The sequence below is a fragment of the Halichoerus grypus genome, chromosome 13 (assembly GCF_964656455.1).
Source record: "Halichoerus grypus chromosome 13, mHalGry1.hap1.1, whole genome shotgun sequence".
Taxonomy (NCBI): domain Eukaryota; kingdom Metazoa; phylum Chordata; class Mammalia; order Carnivora; family Phocidae; genus Halichoerus; species Halichoerus grypus.
Genome location: NC_135724.1, coordinates 85,246,588 through 85,266,398, shown reverse-complemented (window position 1 = coordinate 85,266,398; position 19,811 = coordinate 85,246,588). Strand labels below are relative to the sequence as shown.

Genomic DNA, 19,811 nt, shown 5'->3' with positions numbered 1-19,811 from the left:
ACCAGTGTTCTCTACCATGACCCTCCCCAGCTCCTCTTCCCTGATGCTGGTTGCCTGGCAGCCTTGCCCACTCCCCGGAAGGTCTTTTTGTGCTTCTGTGCGTGCCTGGCACAGGCCCCAGATGGGGTGCCCAATAGGAGTCAAGAGGGGATGAAAGGTGACAGAAAGCCAGCTCCAGGCTGCTGACAGGCCTGGCACACGTCACTCCCCTCTGTGAGCCTCAGTCTACCCCTCTGGAAGCGGCAGGAAATGGCTACCACATGGGGTATCTGCTGCAGGCCAGCAGGGACGGTTCCAGAACAAGGGGCATCACTCGAGATGCTGATGAGGCAGAGCTGCAAGCTCAGAAGAAAAGCCCCCGCTGGGGTCCTGCTTGGGGTCAGGAGCTCAGCCAGAGTCCCGGCTCCACGGCAGCCACCGTGACCCCCGGGCACCCGCGGGCTCTCCCACCCCCTTACTCACCGCCCGTGAGCGGTAGTTCTTAATGCTGTCTACCAGCTTCAGCCGCTGCAGCTCCTTCTCCTCGAAGCGCGAGCCTGGTGGGGGTGGGGAGGAGGCTTGAGGCCGGGGAGGCTCCGCGGGGGCCCACTGTCCCAACCCCCGCCCCCTGCAGGGACTCACTGAAGAGGGGGTGCAGGCCCAGCCCTGCGAGGTCCAGCTCCTTGGCCCTCTTGATGGACTCGGGCGAGGGCGCAGGCCGGGAGCGCACGTACTGCCGCTGAGCGTTGTCGGCCACCCGGCCCAGGCCCCGTAGCTCCAGCGACGCCACCAGGGTGCTCTGCAGGCCACCCTCCTCGTCGTCCACCACGCTCTGCGGCACCCGGCCCAGCACGCCGTCCACGCTGACCGCGCCTGCCAACACACACGGAGCCCGTCGGAGGCCCACAGCCGGCCCTCGCCTCCCAGGCCCCCGAATCACGAAATAATCCCGTATGGAGCAGCTGCTCCGGCCAGCCACTTGACCGAGCTCGACTGGGCGCCCGCAATTGCGACCCGAGAGCCACTGCCTGTTTTCCTGAAGATCGTTTTCTATCCACGCTCCTACTGTCTTTAGCTAACTTTGCACCAGAAGGGCGGGGTTGGGGAGCTGCCGTGGGGCCTATGACCTGCGGAGCCTAAGCCACTCGCTCGCTCGTGCTTTCTGCCGACTCTCCCACGAGACCACCGGGTGCTCACAACAACCGCACGTTACAGAAGAGGAGACTGAGGCGCGGCAGAGGTCCAGTCTTGCCCAGCAGTGCGCCTGCAGGGCAGTGTCAGGATGCAGCCCCCGCGCTGGGTCAAGAGCCCACCTCCTCTGCAGCAAGCCGGTCCTGGGCCATGCTGCCCACCTGGCTAGCGCTGGGGCAAATGCAGGATGGCCTCCCCCTAACAGGTAACTACTCCGTGGCTGGCTTCTGCTGGGACACTGCTGTGGGGGCTCCTTCCCTCTCTCTGCCCCTCCCCCCCCACTGATTGGCCTCAACCCGGGAGGTCTGCCGAGGGCTCCAGAATCTGCATTTGGACAATGGGCCCGGCGGCTGAGCTGCAGGTGCTCCCGATGCTCTGAAGCACGGATGCAGCACACAGTGGGGTGCTCAGTGAACGCGTGCAGGGTTGCCCCGAGTGCGGGCTCCATTTACACCTGGCCTCCTGAATCTGCGCTCCCACCTCCCTGCTGAGTAATAAGCAACGTGGGATGAGTGGCTTGGCCTCACCTGTGAAGCAACCGTCCCTATGTTCTCAGACGGACACGGGAGACAATGTGCACTAAGGGCTCGACACACAGAAGGACCACAGGAGAAGGCGACCATGATCGCCGCTGCCCACCCCATGCAATCCCACCCCACAGAGAATAAGGGAAAGTTCTGGGAGCTCGGCCTGAATGAACCTCAGTCTCTCTCTGCTTGCCTGGGCTGCCCCGGAAACTTAGTCAAGGGCAGGGTCTCAAACAGATGCCCGCAGGGGCCAGACGAGAGGAGCAGGGGAGGCAGGGGCTGCCGTGAACCTGGGGGCCCATCTATCCCGGGCACATGGCCTACACTGCCTGTACACCAACCTCAGGAAAAGGCAGACTAGGCAGTCAGACCCAGCCGTTTTCGAACAGACATGAGGAATCTGGATTTGTATGTGAAACTCTGAGTTTAAAATACAGGGCTCTTACCCTGGGGTCAAATCCAGCCCCGCCTCCTCCCAAAGCCAGGACAGCTTCTCCCCCACCTGCACCATGAGCTCCGCAGCGGACCCACAGGGACTCCTGCTCCAGTGCTCCGGCCTCCACTCACCTGAGGACCCCTCACAGGGGCGGGCAGGGGTGAGGGTGCGGCCGAGGAACAGGTGCAGGTCTAGCAGATAGGGGACCTCGTCTGGGGCCACCAAGGAGTAGGCTGTGCCGCTTCGGCCAGCCCGGGCCACGCGGCCTGTGGGGAAAAAAGGTCAAGCTGTAGAAAAGACAAAGGACCCTACAGCCCAGCATGAGTCCCGCTGGCCCGACTCTAAGGGTGTGGGCCAGGCCAAGGCCACACTCGCTGAGCTGCTGTCCCTGACTATGAGAAGAGAAGGGGCACCAACGGTCACCAGGGTTCCCTGCACAAGCGTGTGAGCCCACACAGTGCTCTGGGAAGTTAGCAGAAATAAAGATAAGGCTACCTGCGCTCATTATCAACACCCAAAGTCTTCAGCATCCCCATTTTGGGAGATTTTCCCCAAGGAAATAACCAAGGATCCAAAGATTCACATTCAAGGGTGCCTATGGCAGCTGTGCCCAAAACAAGCCCAAGTTGGAAACCACTTCAAGACTTGACAGAGGCCTGGCTAAATGACTTAGCTGATGACCACATGGTGGGAATTACACAGGTATGGAAAGGGGCCAGCAAACTGTGGCCAGTGACCAAAGCTGGCCCCCTACCTGTTCGTGTCAATAAAGTTTTATAGGCACACAGCCATGCTCCTTCATTTACATATTTTCTAAGGCTGCTCAAGCTACAATGGCAGAGACCAGGGAGATTATATGCTCTCAAAGCCTAAAGCATTTACTATCTGGCCCTTTACAAACAGATTTGCCAACCCCTGTCACAGAATGATGTTTAATGGTGAACAGAAAACACACACGACATAGGCTGACGGAAGAAAAAGGTGACAAGAAAGAATGTCCAGTGTGATTCTAATTCTGTGTTAAGGGAATCCAAGTGTAACGTTATCTTTGGCTTATTTCTGCATTTGCAATAACAAAGTGTCACCACATTTGCAAGATTCGTTTGGGGTGGTCTGACTCACACTGTGGGTCACAGAGCACATGAGAAACTCCCTTTGGGGGGGGTTCTGTGGACCCCTTGAGGAACCCGCAAGCCAGCTCTTCCCAGAGCCATATGGACATGGCAACTGGCAACCAACAGGGAGCCAAGACCCCCAGACCTGCAGCCCGGGACCCGGATGGAGGCCTCCCACACGCACCAACTGAAGGTGGAAGCAATTCTCCCGGGGCCCAGCATGGGCAGCCAGAATTTACTTATTCAACAATGTTCAATCATATGGAACCTGCCCGCCAAATTCTTCTCTCATGGACGCGCATTGAGCTTATTTGTATTTACAAATGAAGCACGTAGTTAGGAGTTAAAAAAAAGCAGAGAATAGAATGGTGGTTGCCTGGGGCTGGGGGAGGGAAGCCAGGGAATTAGGGTTAACGAGGACAGTTTCAGTTTGGAAAGATGAGAAGGTTCTGGAGGTGGACAGTGGTAATGGCTGCACAGCCATATGAATGTACTTACTGTCTCTGAACTTATACCTAAAAACGATTAAAATGGAAATTGTGCATTATGTATACTTTTTACCACGATTTTTAAAAAGGCAGCAGTGACAAGAGCCACACTAAAATGACAGCCGTACCACCAGGGAGGCAAGGAGGGATAGTGGTGAAGAAGGGGTTCCAACCTCAGCTGTCCCACTTTGCTACCTGTATGACCCCTGGCCAGTTATGAACCTCCCTGGCCTCAGTTTCTTCATCTATAAAATGGGGCTGATGATGCTGGCACCCACTACATAGAATGGTTGTGAAGATGGAAAGAGCCAGTAAAATGCTCGCACCCAGGCCCGACAGGAGCATTGGGGGGGGGGGGACACACCAGTTGCTGTCATTTCACCAATGACAGGCGCGTGGCTTACTGCCTTCTATGTGCTTTGCTTCATTTTCCAGTTTCCCTACTATGTGGGTGCCTTACTTTTATCCCTGAAAAATGACAGAATCCTTGGCCTGGGACGGCAGAGAGGAAGGTGGGCCCCACGTGCTGACTCGACAAAGTCAGGCGCTCCTTCCTGTCTGCCCTGGATGAACAGGAGGCAGAGGGGTCCGTGTGTTAGTTCAATCTTGCAAAGGTTTAAAGGAGAGGAACTAAAAAGACAGAGTTTCAGGGAGAGGACTGTGAGGAGGAGGGGGGTCAGGGGACATGTCTTCGGGCCCCAGGACAGGAAAGGCAGAGAGAGCCCAGAAGAGCTCCAGAGCTGCTCAGAGCTGTGCGAGTCATGCCTGGGCCACATCCCCCAGAGACGCGACCTTATGGGGCCCTTCCCCAGGCCTCGATGTCTCCGCCTGGAGCACCGGACCCTGCACCCTCAGCTCCCACCCTGGGCCAGCTCCAGCCCCGGGCTCCTCACCCACGCGGTGCAGGAAGAGCTTGCCCTTGGCAGGGAAGCTGTAGTTGATGACGTTGTCAAGGAGCGGGATGTCCAGGCCGCGGGCTGCCAGGTCAGTCACGATGAGGGCGGAGCACTTGCCGTGGGTGAACTTGGCGAGGTTGATCTTGCGGGCCGTCTGGTCCAGGGCGCTATAGATGTGGGCGCAGCTCACCCCCTGAGTCGTCAGCAGCTGCTCAGAGTGAAGACAAGAGGGAGGGAAGGGGTAAGAGGGCTTGCAGGGGACGGGAGAGGAAGCCGGGACACGGATGGCGGGGGTGCCACGATGTGGTGGGAAGACTGAGGGTTCTGGAGTGGGGGGCACTTCCGGTCTGAATCCTAGCTCTGAGGGGTAGCTGTGGTGTGGTACTTCGTCAGTACGTGAGGTCTCTATCACCTCCCACCTCTCCGCGGGGCCGGAGGGGTATCAATGCAGAGGTCTCCCGCAGGGACCGACCTCATCCCGCCTCTGCTACTAACAAGCCGTGTGACCTCGAGCAAGTTATCTAACCTCTCGGTGCCTTCACTTTCCTCGTCTGCAGAACGAGGGAGACTAAGAATTTCTTCTTTGTGGCTTTGTGACGAGGATTGAATGAGTTAATACGTATACAGGGCTGAGCACAGGGCCTAGGACATTAGAAGTACCGTGACAGTATTAACTGCTATTTTGGGCGCCTGGGTGGCTCAGATGGTTAAGCGTCTGCCTTGGGCTCAGGTCATGATCCCAGGGTCCTGGGATCGAGTTCCACATCGGGCTCCCTGCTCAGCGGGGAGCCCGCTTCTCCCTCTGCTTCTCTCTCTCTCTCTGTCTTTCATGAATAAATAAATAAAATCTTAAAAAAAAAAATTACTATTTTGGTTTTATTCATCAGTGATCCCAGCAGCTGCACAAGGAAGTACCGTTAAATGCACAACAACCACGTGAAACCCAGTGAACTGCGTCCTCAGATAACAAACCCCAGGTGTGGCCGCCCTGGGGTAGGTGGCAACAACTGGCAAAGGGCCCTGGCAGCCTCTGGGACACCCGGACTGCCCCATGCCAAGGGTCCCAGGCATATGCGTATGGAAAAACTCCACCACACTGCTCCTGGAAGCTTAGGACACTTTACCCAGCTTCCAGCTTGCAGGGCACGCCTCCATTTTAAAACGTGAGATACACGGGACACTGAAAATCTACAGAAAATGGCAGGATTGGGGGCGGGGGAGGTACTTCTAAATAACCTGGATGTAGGGGAATATCAGAGGAATCAAGACTAGGCGTGAATTGATAACTGAGTACTTGGGAGTTCGTGATGCTATCTGCTGACGTTAGTGTGTATTTGGAATTCTTTTTTTTTTTTTAAAGATTTTATTAACTATTTGAGAGAGAGTGCGTGCACTCGAGAGAGAGCCAGAGAGAGAGCATGAGCAGGGGGAGGGGCAAAGGGAGAGGGAGAAGCACGCTGAGCAGGGAGCCTGCCTCAGGGCTCGATCCCAGGATCCTGGGATCAGGACCTGAGCCGAAGGCAGACGCTTAGCTGACTGAGCCACCCAGGCGCCCCTGGAATTCTTTATGATAAAAAGTTAAAAGAATAAAAGAGGACCAGCCCTGGCCAGGCCTGTGTCCAGCCCTGGTGCTGCCCTCTGGTGGCCGTACCCGGAGCCGCAGCTCCAAGCCTGCCGCAGAGGAGGTGGTGGTCCCCAGGAGGCTGGCCCAGCGGCGGCTTCCCCAAGCTGGCTCCCTCAGGGCGCCCCCTACCTCGCTGATGTACTCGGCGTGGTGCTTCGTGGCCACAAACACCACCGTCTGGTCCTGGGGCCGCACCACGGTGCGCAGCAGGTGAAGCAACACGGCAGCCTTGGTGTCCTCGCGCACAAGGAAGAAGGAGGTCTGTGGGGAGAGGGGCCACGGTGGGCTCACAGGGCCGTGGCTGCAGGCTCGGGAAGGGGCACGGGTGGAGCCTCACCTTGAGCTGCTCGTTGAGCTTGGCGTCTACATCGAGCCGGATGAGCACGGGCTCCGTGAGGCCTGCGGTTGGCACAGGGAAGGTGTTGGGCGGGGGGCGGAGGTGGGTAGTCACGGAAGGATGAGCCCCCCAGGCCCCTAGCCGCACCCCGGCTCACTCACCCGCGCGGGCGAACTCCACCAGCAGTTTGGGCAGCGTGGCAGAGAACAGGACAGTCTGGTGGCTCCCAGGGAGGCGGCCGATGATTTCCTGCAGCTGCTCGGCAAAGCCCATCTCAAAGAGCCTGGGGGACAGAGGGCGGGGGTCGGAGAGGGGCTTCCACTCCAGCGAGTTCCAAACCCGTGGCCCTCGCCCCCTGCACACTCTCTGCCACGTGGACTGGTGTGTGTCCCACGTGATTCTTTACCTCACTTTTTAGCTCACTTTTTCTCTGCGTGACCACCGCATGCCCAGCAGTGATGACCTAAAAACCTTGAGTCTGTTCTCAGTTACACGGCTCCGTGTCACGCTGAGGCCAATGCCAGGGGCCCTCCCGCTGCGCCAGGCACGGTGTGAGGGCTTTCTAAGCACTGACTCTCCCAGCACCTGCCAGCACGGGCTAGTGGGTGCCCTGTCCATGGATGAGCCCACCAAGGGCCACGGACCCTCAGATGTGCCCAAGGTCACAGAGCTGCGTTGTGATCCCACCCCTGTCTGGCTCCAGTCTGGTGCTCCCAGCTTTGTGCTACTTTGTATTTCTTTGAAATCATGTGTTTGTTGTTTTACTGTTTCCTCCCATAGCCCTAAAAGGAAATACAATATACAAACACCAAATAAAAACTGTCCGTGCAGGCAGCTGTGAGCCCCGGTGCTGCCTCAGGTCTGTGGCCCACGCTGGGGGAAACAGTGCTTTGAGCTCGGCCATGCAGGCCTCTCCTGGCCAAGTCCTCCCTCCGGGTCTCGGGGCCAACCCTGGTGCAGGTGCCCAGGGGAGTGCGTGTGGTCTTACCTGTCTGCCTCATCGAACACCACGTACTCCACACTCTGCAACTTCAGGTTCATCTCCACAGCCACGTGCACCAAGCGCCCGGGGGTAGCAATGATTCTGTAAGGGGTGTGCAGGCCAGGTCACCGGGGCCCCCGGCAGAGCCCTCCTCGCACTCCCCAGGAGCTAGCCGTCGGGGAGGAGACCCCAGACCGCCGTCCTCAGCCCAAACTCACATGTCGGGATTTTCATGCAGGGCAGCAAACTGGTCTTCCATCCTAGGGGGAAGAGGAGGTGTCAGCTTGACACACAGGCCACTTTAGTCCCTCTCCCTCTCCAGAACCAGGTGGTCAGGTGAGGCCCACACCCCGCCCCCAGGCTCCAAAGTGGGGAAAGGCGATCGCCGAGGTTCTGGGCAAAGGCGCTGCCCTGACAAGACACGAGTTCAAACACACAGAAGGACTGATACCACGAAGACTTCCCCAAAGAGATGGGCTCAGCCCCGGAACTGCCCCCACTCCCTCTCTGGACTGCCACAACCCTGCCTTGGCTTCTAGCGCCACCTACCAACTAACCTCGGGACTGCCAGCTCCCCAAGATTCCAGGCGGCCTGGATCTCTCTGTCCTTGTTCTTAAACCCCCGGGCACATGGCCCTAACTCCGGTCCTCCTCTGAAACCCCCTTGGGATGCCCGCGGGAGCCAGGATTTTGAGTCTGGCCTAGCCCAGGGAGGCATTTCGGACAGGCACGGGCTCTAGAGACAACAAATTACAATGCAGGCAAAGGAACACTTAAAAGCCAAACATTCTTCTCAGAATCCAAAGTGACTGGTCACAGCGACATTCCGAGAGAACAAGAAGGAAGGGGCTGCCCCGGGAGGGAGAAGCCTGTGGGACGGGGCAGGAGACTGGGTTCCAATCTTAGCTCGACCACCAACTCGCCGCACGGCTCTGGGCCCATCACGTGCTCCGTCTGCTCATCTGGGGAACAGGTATGGTGCCTGCCGCCCCAAAAGACGGGACCAGCGCGGCAGGAAATCCTACATTTTTCCCATCTGAGCTATCACAAACTTTACTCCTTGATTTCCGTGCGACAGCTCACTGTTGGGGGTACGTGTTGAAACACGTACAACCGCGCTGCCTGAGCGCTGACCTGGGCACCACCAGCTCCCCAGGAGCTGTCATGTGGGAAAGTCCTGTGGCATTTTACTGCATGTTTCCCTTTCTCTTTGGGGTGCGCAGAGCAGCGCCGCTCTACCTAAGCCGCCCAGGCTCAGTCGATCCCCCATGGCACGGGGCAAGTGGGCTCTTACTTGTCCCCACCCAGGATCAGGGCGGTCCTGAGGCCTGTGAACTTGCCGAGCTGTGCAGGGGGAGAGACAGAGAGAGAGAGATGACTTAGCCCGCGCAGGCCTCTCTGACCGGCCCCAGCTCAGCCCAGCAGCCCCGGCCCCAGCACACCTCCTTGGTGAACTTCATGGTCTGCAGGGCCAGCTCACGGGTGGGCGAGAGGACGAGGGCGCGGGCCCCAGTCTGGGCGCTACGGGTCTTGAGCCGCTCGAACATGGGGATGAGGAAGCAGGCCGTCTTGCCGCTGCCGGTCCGGGCCATGGCCACCACGTCCTTGCCATCCAGGATCACCGGGATGGTCTGGAGGGAAGCGGGTGGGGGAGGGGCAGGGTCAGCTCCGGCCCCCTGCACCACACGATCCAGAGCACTGAGCCCCCAGGGAGTGGGCAAACTCAGGGTCTCAGTAAGTGGTTAGGGGTCTGTTGCCCAGTCCTGCGCCCATTCCTGCCAAGCCTTATTTGTACCCTTCCAGGAACTAGCAGCTCACTACTCCCAACTCTTTCTACAGCTGGAACACACCCTTCTTTAGGTCAAGCCAGACTCTACCTCCCTGTCTTATCCTCCTCCTCCTCCCCAGAGGATCACTGTCCACCTCTTGGCTCACTGTCTGAGGACAACACTCATGACCCAGGGGTGATAATGGGGTACCTGTGAGCTGCCTGGGCAGGGGCTCAGCAGTGGGCAGCCTTGGGGAGGCTCAAATGGCAAAGAGGCCAACTTTCTCCACCTGGGAAATGGACCGGCTGTGTGGGGCTTCAGCCAGAGTCAGAGGGGAGATAGATGTGACAGCCCAGACAGGGGGCGGGGATCGCGAGGCTGGACAGGAGGGCCAAGTCGGTCATCCCCTCCTCCCAAACCCCATTAACCTTCCCCCGTCTCATACCTTCCTCTGGATGGGTGTTGGCACCTTGTAGCCCTTCTTCATGATGCCCTTGAACACCGGGTAGCTCAAGCCTGGGAGAGACATAGGGATGGTCAGGGGGAGGGCAGCCCCCGCGGCACACCACGAAAGCCAACCAGGACGGATGACCGTGTCATCAACGTCAATAGCAAGAAGAAAAGAAAGGCGACAGAACAAAACTTAGGAAACAAACCTACCCCCTGGGGGGGATACACCTCATGTGGATTCTGACTTGAACGCACTCGTGAGACAACTTGGGGTCTCAAAGTGGCGGGGTCTCAGCCCTGCTGAGAATCTGTGCCTGTTGCAGGCATGGTAAGATCATGTGGGAAGTATTTAGGGATACAGAGAGGGGATGTCTGTGATTTGCATCAGAATCCTCCAGGATGCTGGGGACAAGCGGGGCGGGGGTGGGGGGGGTTGTGGAGGAAACGGGACGGTTGACAATGGCAATGGGTACAGGGAGACTTACTGTTTTCTATTTTTTTTAAATGTTTGAAATTTTTTATAGCTAAAAGAAAAGGGTGGGAAGTGGCCAGGGCCTGAGATGGGCGTGAGTAAGGGAGCTGACCAATTGAGGCATGTGGCCCTGTGTGGGGAAGGAGGTGGCCTTTGGAGACTGAACGTGACTTGGCGTTATGGAAATGGGAGGACAACGGGAGGCCTGGGGACAGGATGCACCGTGGTTGTAGCTGCTTTTTGGTCAACTCTTCATCTTTATGATCCAGAAAGGTGAAAAGTAGCCACGTGTAGATGTTTTTATTTGCTTTTTCTCTAATTATTGATAAAACTTTAGTAGTTTTAATATATTAATTCGCCATCCAAATTCCTTTTGTGAGTCGACTTTTCATTTTCTTCACCCAGTTTTCTATCAGGGTATCTTTTTCTTACTGATTTGTAAAAGCTCTTTGTATACTACTGATGTTCACCCTGTATCGGTCCCCAAAGTTGCAAGTACGTCCCTGATACAGCATTTACTTTAACTTAGTTTACAGTGTTTTTCTGTAAACATACATCTAACCGAAAAGAAGTTAAATTAGACAATGTTCAGATGATACTTAGAAAGGGCTTCTTTTTAAAATTACAAAAATATTCACCTTGATATTTAAATCTTTGCGCCAGATGCTACTGATTTGTAAAGAGCAAGAAAGAGAGTTCATTCAGCGTTCTTCCCCGCTAGCCAGGTGTCCTGATACCACCCACTACTTCACCCTTCCTCCCTCTCCTCTGAAATGCGTTTTGTCCTGCAGTAAATCCCCGAGCGTCCTCTGTTCTGTTGTCAGCGCTGCCCTGAGTCTGCTTTATCTGCTCTCTCACTGGGTCAGTCCTCAGTCTACCTGATGCCTACCACAGAGCTGGGCCTCAAGCAGACATCAGTACCAGAGCACAGAGGGCATGATGAGCCCCTGCTGCGACTCCCCCAAAGTTCCCGGATGCCTGGCTCACCCACCCATGGACTGGAAGCCTCCGGACTTCTTCTTCTTCTTGTTCTGGGCGCGTACCATCTCCCGCGTGTCCGGCTCCACGTCTGAGGTGCACTCCGAGGTGGGGAAGGTGGGCAGGGGTCTGCCAGGTCCCAGCTGGGAGGGAGGAACAGAGAGGCAGCGTCACGCCAGGCACAATCAGACCACTGGGGGAAGGGAGAGGGACTATCATGTTGTGGGCACCCCTCCATTCAAGCCGACGATGCCCCCACCAGATCACGTGACTTCTCTGCTAAAGGGCTCCCCATGACTGGGCCCGGGCAGGGCAGAGGCTCAGAGAGTGGGCCGTGCAGATAGACTGCCTACGTTTCAATCCCTTGCCAGTTGTGAGACCTCAGACGAGAGACTTAATCTTCCCGACTCTGTTTCCACATCTGGGAAACAGGGATGACAGACAAGAGCATTTGTCTCACAGCGCGTGTGAAGACTAAATGGATAAGTGTAAAGCTTAGATCAGCATCCAGCACATAAATGGTGGTATTATCATCACTGTCATCCTGGTCTATCATCCAATACCCTCAAAATTAAAAACTCTAGAGGGCCAATCAAAGCACGTACTGTGTGTGTGGTACTAGACTTCTCCAAGCTGCCCTGTCCCCCTCTCCCGAGCCCCCTTCTGATCCATCACCCCTCCCAGCTCTGCTCTCTCTCGTGCAGCCTCCTTCCTGCCTAGCCAGGACCCACTTGTCCTAGCACAGCTATATCCAACCCAGATACCTCCTCTGGGGAGCCTTCTCAGACCACAGAGCTGTCCCCCTTCCTCTCAGAAATAACATTTATGGAGCACTAGTTCATCATTATGGTTAAAACTTCTGTGGCCCTCGCTCGAAGCCAGGTGATGCTCTGAGCATTCATCTAAAATTACCCCGCTTTTAATCCTCACGGCTACTCTGTGAAGTAGGGACTATTAGTTTGTCCATTTTACAGAGAAGGAAACTGAGGCACAGAGTGATGAAGTAACTGTCCACGCTCACACAGCCAGCAGGGATTTGAACCCTGGCTTCAGAATCTATGTTCTTTCGTCTGTGACCCTCTGTGGCCCCCTACAACTGTCTGGCTCAGAGCTGCAGTGTGTCTAGTGCGGTCTGTGAGCTAAGAACGGATTTCATACATTTAAAAGACTGTAAAAACATCAAAGAAGACAATGACCTTATATGGCCCCACAAAGCCTAAAATATTTACCACCTGTCCTTAACAGGAAAAGCTTGCCAACCCCTGTTCTAAGACACGTGAAAACAAAGTGCCTGGAATCCACTGGTGCCCCAGCAATATTTACTGAATGAGTAGAATGCGTGAACACTGTAATTTAATCCTTTCATGAGTCTCTGAGGCACATATAATCCTCTGTCTTGTACGCATGTGTAAACGTCTGCCGTCTACAGATGTGGCACAGAGAGGTTAAACAACTTCCCCAAAGTCCCACAGCCAGCACAGGGTTGGGCCACATCTGAACACAGGACTGCACCAGGGCAAAGCTCTTCGTCTGGACCATATCTGCGGGCTCTTCTTTGGCACCTACTACCTTGCCCTCCTGTGCTTTAGCAATTTCTCCACGTTTATACAGCACCTACTGTATGCCAAGCACTGGCTCCCTTGGGGTGGGGAAACATAATCAGATCCAGTCTGGTCCCTGACCTGGAGGAACGTAGATCCCTCTCTTCATCTAAACACTCACTCTTGGGCGCCTGGGTGGCTCAGTTGGTTAAGCGACTGCCTTCGGCTCAGGTCATGATCCTGGAGTCCCTGGATCGAGTCCCGCATCGGGCTCCCTGCTCAGCGGGGAGTCTGCTTCGCCCTCTGACCCTCCCCCCTCTCATGTGCTCTCTCCCTCTCATTCTCTCTCTCTCAAATAAATAAATAAAATCTTAAAAAAATAAAAAAATAAACACTCACTCTTTCATCTACCTACCCAAACCCCACTCTGTGCCAGGCACCATCTGGGCACAGGGCTGTGGGAAATAATGGGCTTTTAGCTCTTTTGCCCCCTCGGTGCTCACACCCGACCCTCCACCTTTTATATATAGTTGGCACTCAGTAGTGGAAACAGCACGGGCCCTGGAACCAGAGATTTGAATCCTGGCTCTTCCGCTCACAAGCTGTGAAGTCTTGGTCAAGTTCCTTAACCTCTCTAGGCCTCGGGGTCCTCTGGAAAATGGAGATGGCAGCACTTAGCTCACAGAGCTGGTATGAGGATTATATGATAAGGCTTGTAAAGTTCTTAGCGTGGATCCTGGCACATACTAAGCGGTCAGCAAACGCGAGTTTAATTTACTATTAGCTAACCAGGGTCTTGGGGGCGTCACTGTCTCAAGCCAGGGGCCCGGCCTCCGCTTAATTCAACCCGGCAAGAATCCCCCAAACTCTTGGAAGTCAGTGCTTCGGCTCCCGCACTTTTCATTGGACCAAAGGGAGCTAGGACCCGCCCCTTGGGCAGGAGGTAGCCAATGAGGGCCGACGACCAAAAGCCGGCCAGGAAGACCCGAAGGCCCCGGCCCCTAAATGCAGAGGCTCTAGCGTCGGCAGCCGGGGCGTGACGGGCACGGAGACACGTGCTCAGGCTGGCGGTCCTGTCTCCGACCCCCGGCCAGCCGATCCCCACCCTCAGCCGTGCCCACTCCCCAGCTGGGGAAACCGAGGCCGCGGGGCGATGCGCGGAGCCGGAGCCCGGGCTCCTAAGTGTGCCTCGGCCCCGCGCTCCTACCTTCTGGGCCCGGGCGTCATCTTCCGCCTGGATCTCAAACTCGCCGTCCTCCGAGTCGCTGCTGCGGGCCTGGGAGGCCGCGCCTCGGCGCTTCCGCAGCCCCTTCTTTTTCCTCCACTGGGCCATGGCAGCGCGGGACCGAGGTCCGGCCGCCGGGCCCGTGCCGGCCGCCATGCGGGCCCCGGTGCAGGGAACCGGGGAGGGGGCGGGGCCTGCGGGAACGTACCAACGGCGCGGCTGGACGGGGGGAGCACTGCGTCTATGGGGCCCCGCCTGCGCTGCCTCCCCTTCTGTAGCCCCAGGAGGATTGGCGCGCACGCGCGGGCACACCGCTGACTGACGTGAGAGGGTCATCTGCGAGGCTTCGGGGAAACTCCGGGGGCGTCCGGAACGGGGTGCCCTCCCCCGTGCCAATGGTTCCGGCCGCGCCGCCCCGCCCCTCGCTGGTTGCCGTGGGCTGCGCGCGCCGAGCATACGTCTCTACGGCCTGGCTGCCGCGTGATTCCTTCCGCTCGGTTCCCGGGGCTGCGGCTGGGGCGGGGGGTGGGGGTGGGGGCGGCCCGAGGTGCCTGGGCTCCCGGGCTTCCCGGGGTCCGGGCTGCAGATAAGCTGGGATCTCGGTGGCATCTTCAGAGGAGTCCAGACCTGGTGAGGAGGGGGCGCTGAGGTTGCAGCCGACATGCTGGAGCTGAGATGCTCAGGTAGGAAAATAACTCAAGATTGCAGGGACCGCGGACGTCAACCGGGGTATTGACTTGGGGAGCGGGGAATATGGGGCCGTTGAAGGGATGGGTGTGACCGGCCAGTAGTAGAATGGTTAAGTGCATAAGCTCTGCACTCCTTTGTCAGGTTGAGATTTCTATTCCACCGTTTCAGCTTTATTAGGTGCGACTTACAGGTGTGACTTCGGCTTCTGAAGCCTCAGTTTTGTCATCTGTGGAATGGACATAACCGAAGCTACTTCGAAGGACTGTTAAGAGGATTACACGAAACAATGCTTGTGAAGCTTTTTGCACAAGGTAGGCATATGATAATGCTGGTTATTCACCCCGTAAACATATACAGGATATAAGGACCTGCCCTGTCTCCCGCATCCCACTATGCTGTTTTCTCGTTGGTGCCAAAATAGGCACAGGCCCCATCTCTTTTTCATCCCCCGTTCAACATTGAGCACTGTATGCTAGGAGTGCACATTTATTCATTAAATATTTGCCAGTAGCGCCCCTCTCCCTATTGTTGTGACAGCCAAAAGACAGACGAGCAAATTTCTGAAGCGTCCCCTGGGTTTGGCAGCTCCCCTTTTGTCCTTGGGTTGGGAACTTAAGAGACAGCCCATCTTCCTGTGCTGGCACCAACAATGACAGAGGTGCCACCCTGACCCCCTGTTACAGGGAGCCCTGGAGACAGGACCTGGCAGGCAAAGCATGCCTGCTATCACACAGAACCATGGGCAGCGTGAAGACCCCCGTGGAGCTGGCCATCAGTGGGATGCAGACCCTCCATCTTCAGCACCGTTGCCGGGGCGGCCACCGGGTCAAGGCCAGGGCGTCCTACGTGGATGAGTCTTTGTTTGGCAGCCCTGCGGCTACCCGGCCCACACCACCAGACTTTGACCCACCCTGGGTGGAGAAGGCCAACAGAACCAGTGGAGTGGGCACAGGGACATCACGGGCCTCAGGGGCCAACGGGAGCTGCGAGGCCACCTCCTCCAGGGGCAGCACCCCAACCCTCACACCAAGGAAGAAGAACAAATACAGGTAACGGGATGGCGAGATACACTCCTGTACTCATGAAGCCACCTGGATTCCAATTAGAACCCTGCTGTTGACATGCTGTGTGACTTTGGGCAAGTACCTTGACCTCTCTGAGCTACAGTTTCCTGTTGTGGAAAATGGGACCTAGTGGGACTATTGAGAGGAAATGAAATGGGGTGTGTACAGGGCTTGGCATAATACCCTGACAGGAAGCTTTCAGTAAGTGATAGTGACAATGGTTGAACACCCATTTCCAAACGCCACAGACCAAGCAAGTGAGGCCCAGGGTGGTCAGGTGATTTACCCAAGATCACAGAGCAGTTTGCATAAGAATATTAATGTGGTTGATCCATGAAATGACATAGATGTGGTGGGTCCCAGTTTTAGCAAGTCGTTTCAGAAGTGGTTTTTGCTGCCTTTTCACGAACAAGCTAGAAAAACAGGAGTTGATGCTAATAGTTATTATTGTAAATTAATAAATGAGATTATTTGGATTATTTCAGGTTGATACCAGCATGGAGGGAGGTATCTAGTGGTGGGCCACAGGGCTCTATCTTGTTTATTGTTATCGGTGGTTTGGACAAAAACACAGAAGACTGGAATATTAGTCATTTACAGCTGTCATAATAAAATACCATAGACTGGGGAGCTTAAACAACAGAAATTAGTTTTCTCACAGTTCTGGAGGCTAAAAGTCCAAGTTCTGGGAGCTAGCAAGCTGAAGCCTCTCCTTGGCTTACAGACAGCTACCCCCTCGCCCTGTTCTCGCATGGCCTTTTCTCTGTGAGCATGTGCATTCCTGGTGTCTCCCCCCTTCTTATAAGGACACCAGTCCTGTTGCTTTAGAACCCACCTTTATGACCTCATTTAAGCCTAGTTATGTCTTTAAAATTCAGTGTGAATTTTGGGAGGACGTAGTTCAATCCGTAACAATTAGCCAATCGTATTTAGGGTCCATTCTGAGCCAGGAGAGGCATAGGTTGGTAGAGAGAAGTGAAAATGGGAATGGTGCCTATTTAAGGAGATAAAATTCAATGCGAGAAAAGCAAGGCTCCGTTGTTATTATGCCAGCTTGAGCGCCGTGCATCTGATTTAGGGGCTGTAAGGTAGGGTCAGGTTGACATTAGCAGCACTGACACCTGCAACGTAGCTGAAAACGCTAATGTTAAGTAAGTGTGGGCTGCATTAACAGAGGTATGGTGTCCATGACGAGGGAGGTGTCCCATGCTCTCCTGGAGGACAGAATTTTGTGCAGGATGCTGACAAGTAGAAGTTGTCAAGTGAGAATGTACATAAGAGAGAGATGCTGTTGAGTGAAACCTTTGGCGCCATACGGCCATAGGCAGCAAGCAAATGTGGTTTGAAGCAGCACAAAGTTGACATTTCAAAGACTTGCAGTTTGAACACAGAAGTACTTTCAGTCCTGGCCAGAAGCCATGGAGCTGACACCTCAGGTGTGCCATGAGTATTTGTGAGATTAATAGGAAAAAAATAATTGCTGAGTGAATCTAATTAAAGGTGAGAAGCCTAGAAGTCACTTATATCTGAAATGCTGATCCCGGAGCTTGGGCCCTCGGATTTGAATCTTGTCTCTATACCCTCCTCGTTACGGGGGGCCTTCCCCTCCCCATGCCTCCTTGTCTTGTTTGTAAAATGGGATTATCACATCTCCCTCCTGTGCATGTTTGTGAGAGATAACGAGATGATGCACGTGACGTGCTGAGTTCTGGGCCTGCACATGAAGAGCCCTCAGTAAATATTCAAAATTTAAAAAGCTTCTCTGGTGATGAGGCCAGGTCAGCGTTCTAACACAAGTTCAAACTGAGCGCCCTCTTGAGGCCAGGCACTGTGTCATTTCAAATACAGTGGGACGGGCCACAGGACTGCAGAGGGTTCGTCTGACAAGGCCACTAGGGAGAAGGAGAATTGGGGGTAAAAAAAAAAAAAGTAAAGACCTGTAAAGATTAAGGTTATACTTATTGGGACTCCTACATGCAAGTGACGTGGAGGACTTACCCAAAGTGGCTTTAGCGGAAAAAGGATGTTTAGGGCTTGTTTATTAGGGGCTCAAACTGTTGTTGGATCCTGTCTCCCTCTTAGCACAGCTTGCCCCGCCACGTCGCATCCGAGCCAGCCACCAGCTGCTTTGCCCTTCTATCCTGCTGGCTTCTCAAGGCCAGTTGGCAGACCACATCTTTCCTGGTAGTTTCTTTTTTTTTTTTTTTTAATTTTTTTAAGATTTTATTTATTTGTTTTGACAGAGAGAGATACAGAGAGAGAGGGAACACAAGCAGGGGGAGTGGGAGAGGGAGAAGCAGGCTTGCCGCGGAGCAGGGAGCCTGATGTGGGGCTCGATCCCAGGACCCTGAGATCATGACCTGAGCTGAAGGCAGACGCTTAACGACTGAGCCACCCAGGCGCCCCTTTCCTGGTAGTTTCAACAAGGGTCCTAAGGCAGGCGCTCATTGGACAGGATGGGTCATACGGCCTTTCCCAAGCCAATCAGTGTGGCCAGGAAGATGGAATATGCAAATTGGCCAGACCTGGGAAAGGGGGAGGTCAGGATGCAGGGGACTGGCTGCTTGGCAGGGGAAAAACAACAGAGATGGGGATGGTGGGACACCAGAGGGCTGTGGCCTCGCTGTGGGTGCCAGGCTGGGAGACAGGGACTTTGGGATCTACAGGCAACCCTCTCTGCTGCTGGAGGTGTCTGGCAGGGGGTGGGGGCTTAAGGTTTTTAGGGTTTGTTCATTCCCCCAGCTCACTGCATTTCTCTTCCCTTTTCTAGACTGATCAGCCACACTCCTTCTTACTGTGATGAGTCGCTATTTGGCTCCCGACCTGAGGGCACCAGCTGGGAGGGCCCGTGGATGGCAAAGGGGGATGCTGCCAAACTCCATGCCCTCTTCTGGACACCCCCAGCCACCCCTAGGGGCAGCCACTCGCCCCGCCCCAGGGAGACCCCGCTGCGAGCCATTCACCCAGCTGGTCCCTCGAAGACAGAGCCCGAGGTGGTGGCAGACTCCCGGAAGCTGTCCACAGATGGGTTAGACTCTCCACACCCTCGGAGGCGGGAACGTTCCCATTCCCTTACACGCCTGAATGTCCCCAGCACTGGTCGCCCACCCGCCAGTGTCCCCCACACCTATGGGCCTCAGGATCCCAGGCCTTCCCTGTCAGGGGTGACCTTCCAGAGCCCCCTAGTGACGCCCAGGGCTCGCTCGGTTCGTATTTCAGTGCCAGCCACCCCCCAACAAGGTGGGGCCACCCAGAAACCAAAGCCCCCTTGGAAATGAGTTTCTTGATCCTCTCGTCAGGTTTGCCCATGGGGTCACGGTGAGGGGCCCAGTTTCTGAGTCTCCCAGGTAACCATGAGGCATTGGAGAAGCGCTCAGGGGGGCAGACATAGCAAGAGTGGGCGGTGCCCCCCTTTATGCTGACATCCACCAGTTTCTTCCTACCTTTTACTCCATGATGGGGATTTGACGGCTCCCCCTTGAGATGCCTGTTCCAGTCTTGCTATAGCCACAGGCTGAGTGAGTGCCAACCCAGGGGTGCCCCTGGGAGGGGCCCACCACTCCCCCATCACTCCCACAGCATCGTCTTGTTGCCAAGTGTGAATAAATGGCACGATCGCCAACCTGGAGGGTCCCTTCTTCAAGCCAAGCTTCCTGCTCCTTCAAGCTTCCAGCTGAGTCTGGAACAGTGAACAGGCACAGTGAACTGACCATGGGGAACAGAGGATCTGGGTGACGCGTGGGTGGACATGTTTTTATTTTTAATAATCATGTATTTATTTTCACATATTAAAAATATATCAGTAGCTCATCAAAGCCATGACTGACTAATTTTATTTTCCTCAGGGCAAGGGCCAATATAGGCCTGAGTTGAATTAAATAACAAAGATAAATACAATGAGGAAGTGGCAGAAATCATAACTGTGGCGAGTTGACAACTGAAGTTTGAGAACATGGGCCTCCTACATTTCCCACATTTTCCCAAAAAACAGAGTGACGAGGAGGACTCTGCCAAGTGGAGAAGTCCAAGAAGGCCAGAAAGTTACAC

The 19,811-nt window shown here is 55.4% G+C and overlaps 2 protein-coding genes across 4 annotated transcripts in view; one reads left to right on the top strand and one right to left on the bottom strand.

Moving 5' to 3' along the window:
- DDX54 (DEAD-box helicase 54) overlaps positions 1–14,206 on the bottom strand; it is a 424,174-nt gene extending 409,968 nt beyond the window's left edge. For both annotated transcript variants that reach the window (XR_013443502.1, XM_036123696.2), the window contains exons 1-14: positions 13,993–14,206; positions 11,258–11,387; positions 9,790–9,860; positions 9,018–9,206; positions 8,870–8,919; positions 7,794–7,835; positions 7,582–7,677; positions 6,755–6,876; positions 6,594–6,655; positions 6,386–6,517; positions 4,630–4,840; positions 2,265–2,399; positions 622–852; positions 463–536 (exon numbers count right to left, since the gene is read on the bottom strand). Coding sequence is in view for 1 of the 2 variants with exons in the window: in XM_036123696.2 (XP_035979589.1) it covers positions 463–536; positions 622–852; positions 2,265–2,399; positions 4,630–4,840; positions 6,386–6,517; positions 6,594–6,655; positions 6,755–6,876; positions 7,582–7,677; positions 7,794–7,835; positions 8,870–8,919; positions 9,018–9,206; positions 9,790–9,860; positions 11,258–11,387; positions 13,993–14,166 (1,719 nt within the window). In the remaining variant the exon portion in view is untranslated. The remainder of the gene's footprint in view (positions 1–462; positions 537–621; positions 853–2,264; positions 2,400–4,629; positions 4,841–6,385; positions 6,518–6,593; positions 6,656–6,754; positions 6,877–7,581; positions 7,678–7,793; positions 7,836–8,869; positions 8,920–9,017; positions 9,207–9,789; positions 9,861–11,257; positions 11,388–13,992) is intronic.
- A 318-nt stretch (positions 14,207–14,524) lies between these two features.
- On the top strand, positions 14,525–19,579 carry RITA1 (RBPJ interacting and tubulin associated 1). 2 transcript variants are annotated; one of them, XM_036123717.2, is made up of 4 exons: positions 14,525–14,693; positions 14,891–15,011; positions 15,384–15,749; positions 18,535–19,579. In XM_036123717.2, the coding sequence occupies exons 3-4, from the start codon at positions 15,439–15,441 to the stop codon at positions 19,040–19,042; spliced, it is 819 nt and encodes a 272-aa protein (XP_035979610.2). In that variant the 5' UTR covers positions 14,525–14,693; positions 14,891–15,011; positions 15,384–15,438; the 3' UTR covers positions 19,043–19,579. The 2 variants fall into 2 exon arrangements, with proteins under 2 accessions (XP_035979610.2, XP_035979608.2); XM_036123715.2 differs by having other exon boundaries at positions 14,869–15,011.
- Positions 19,580–19,811: the final 232 nt, after the last annotated feature.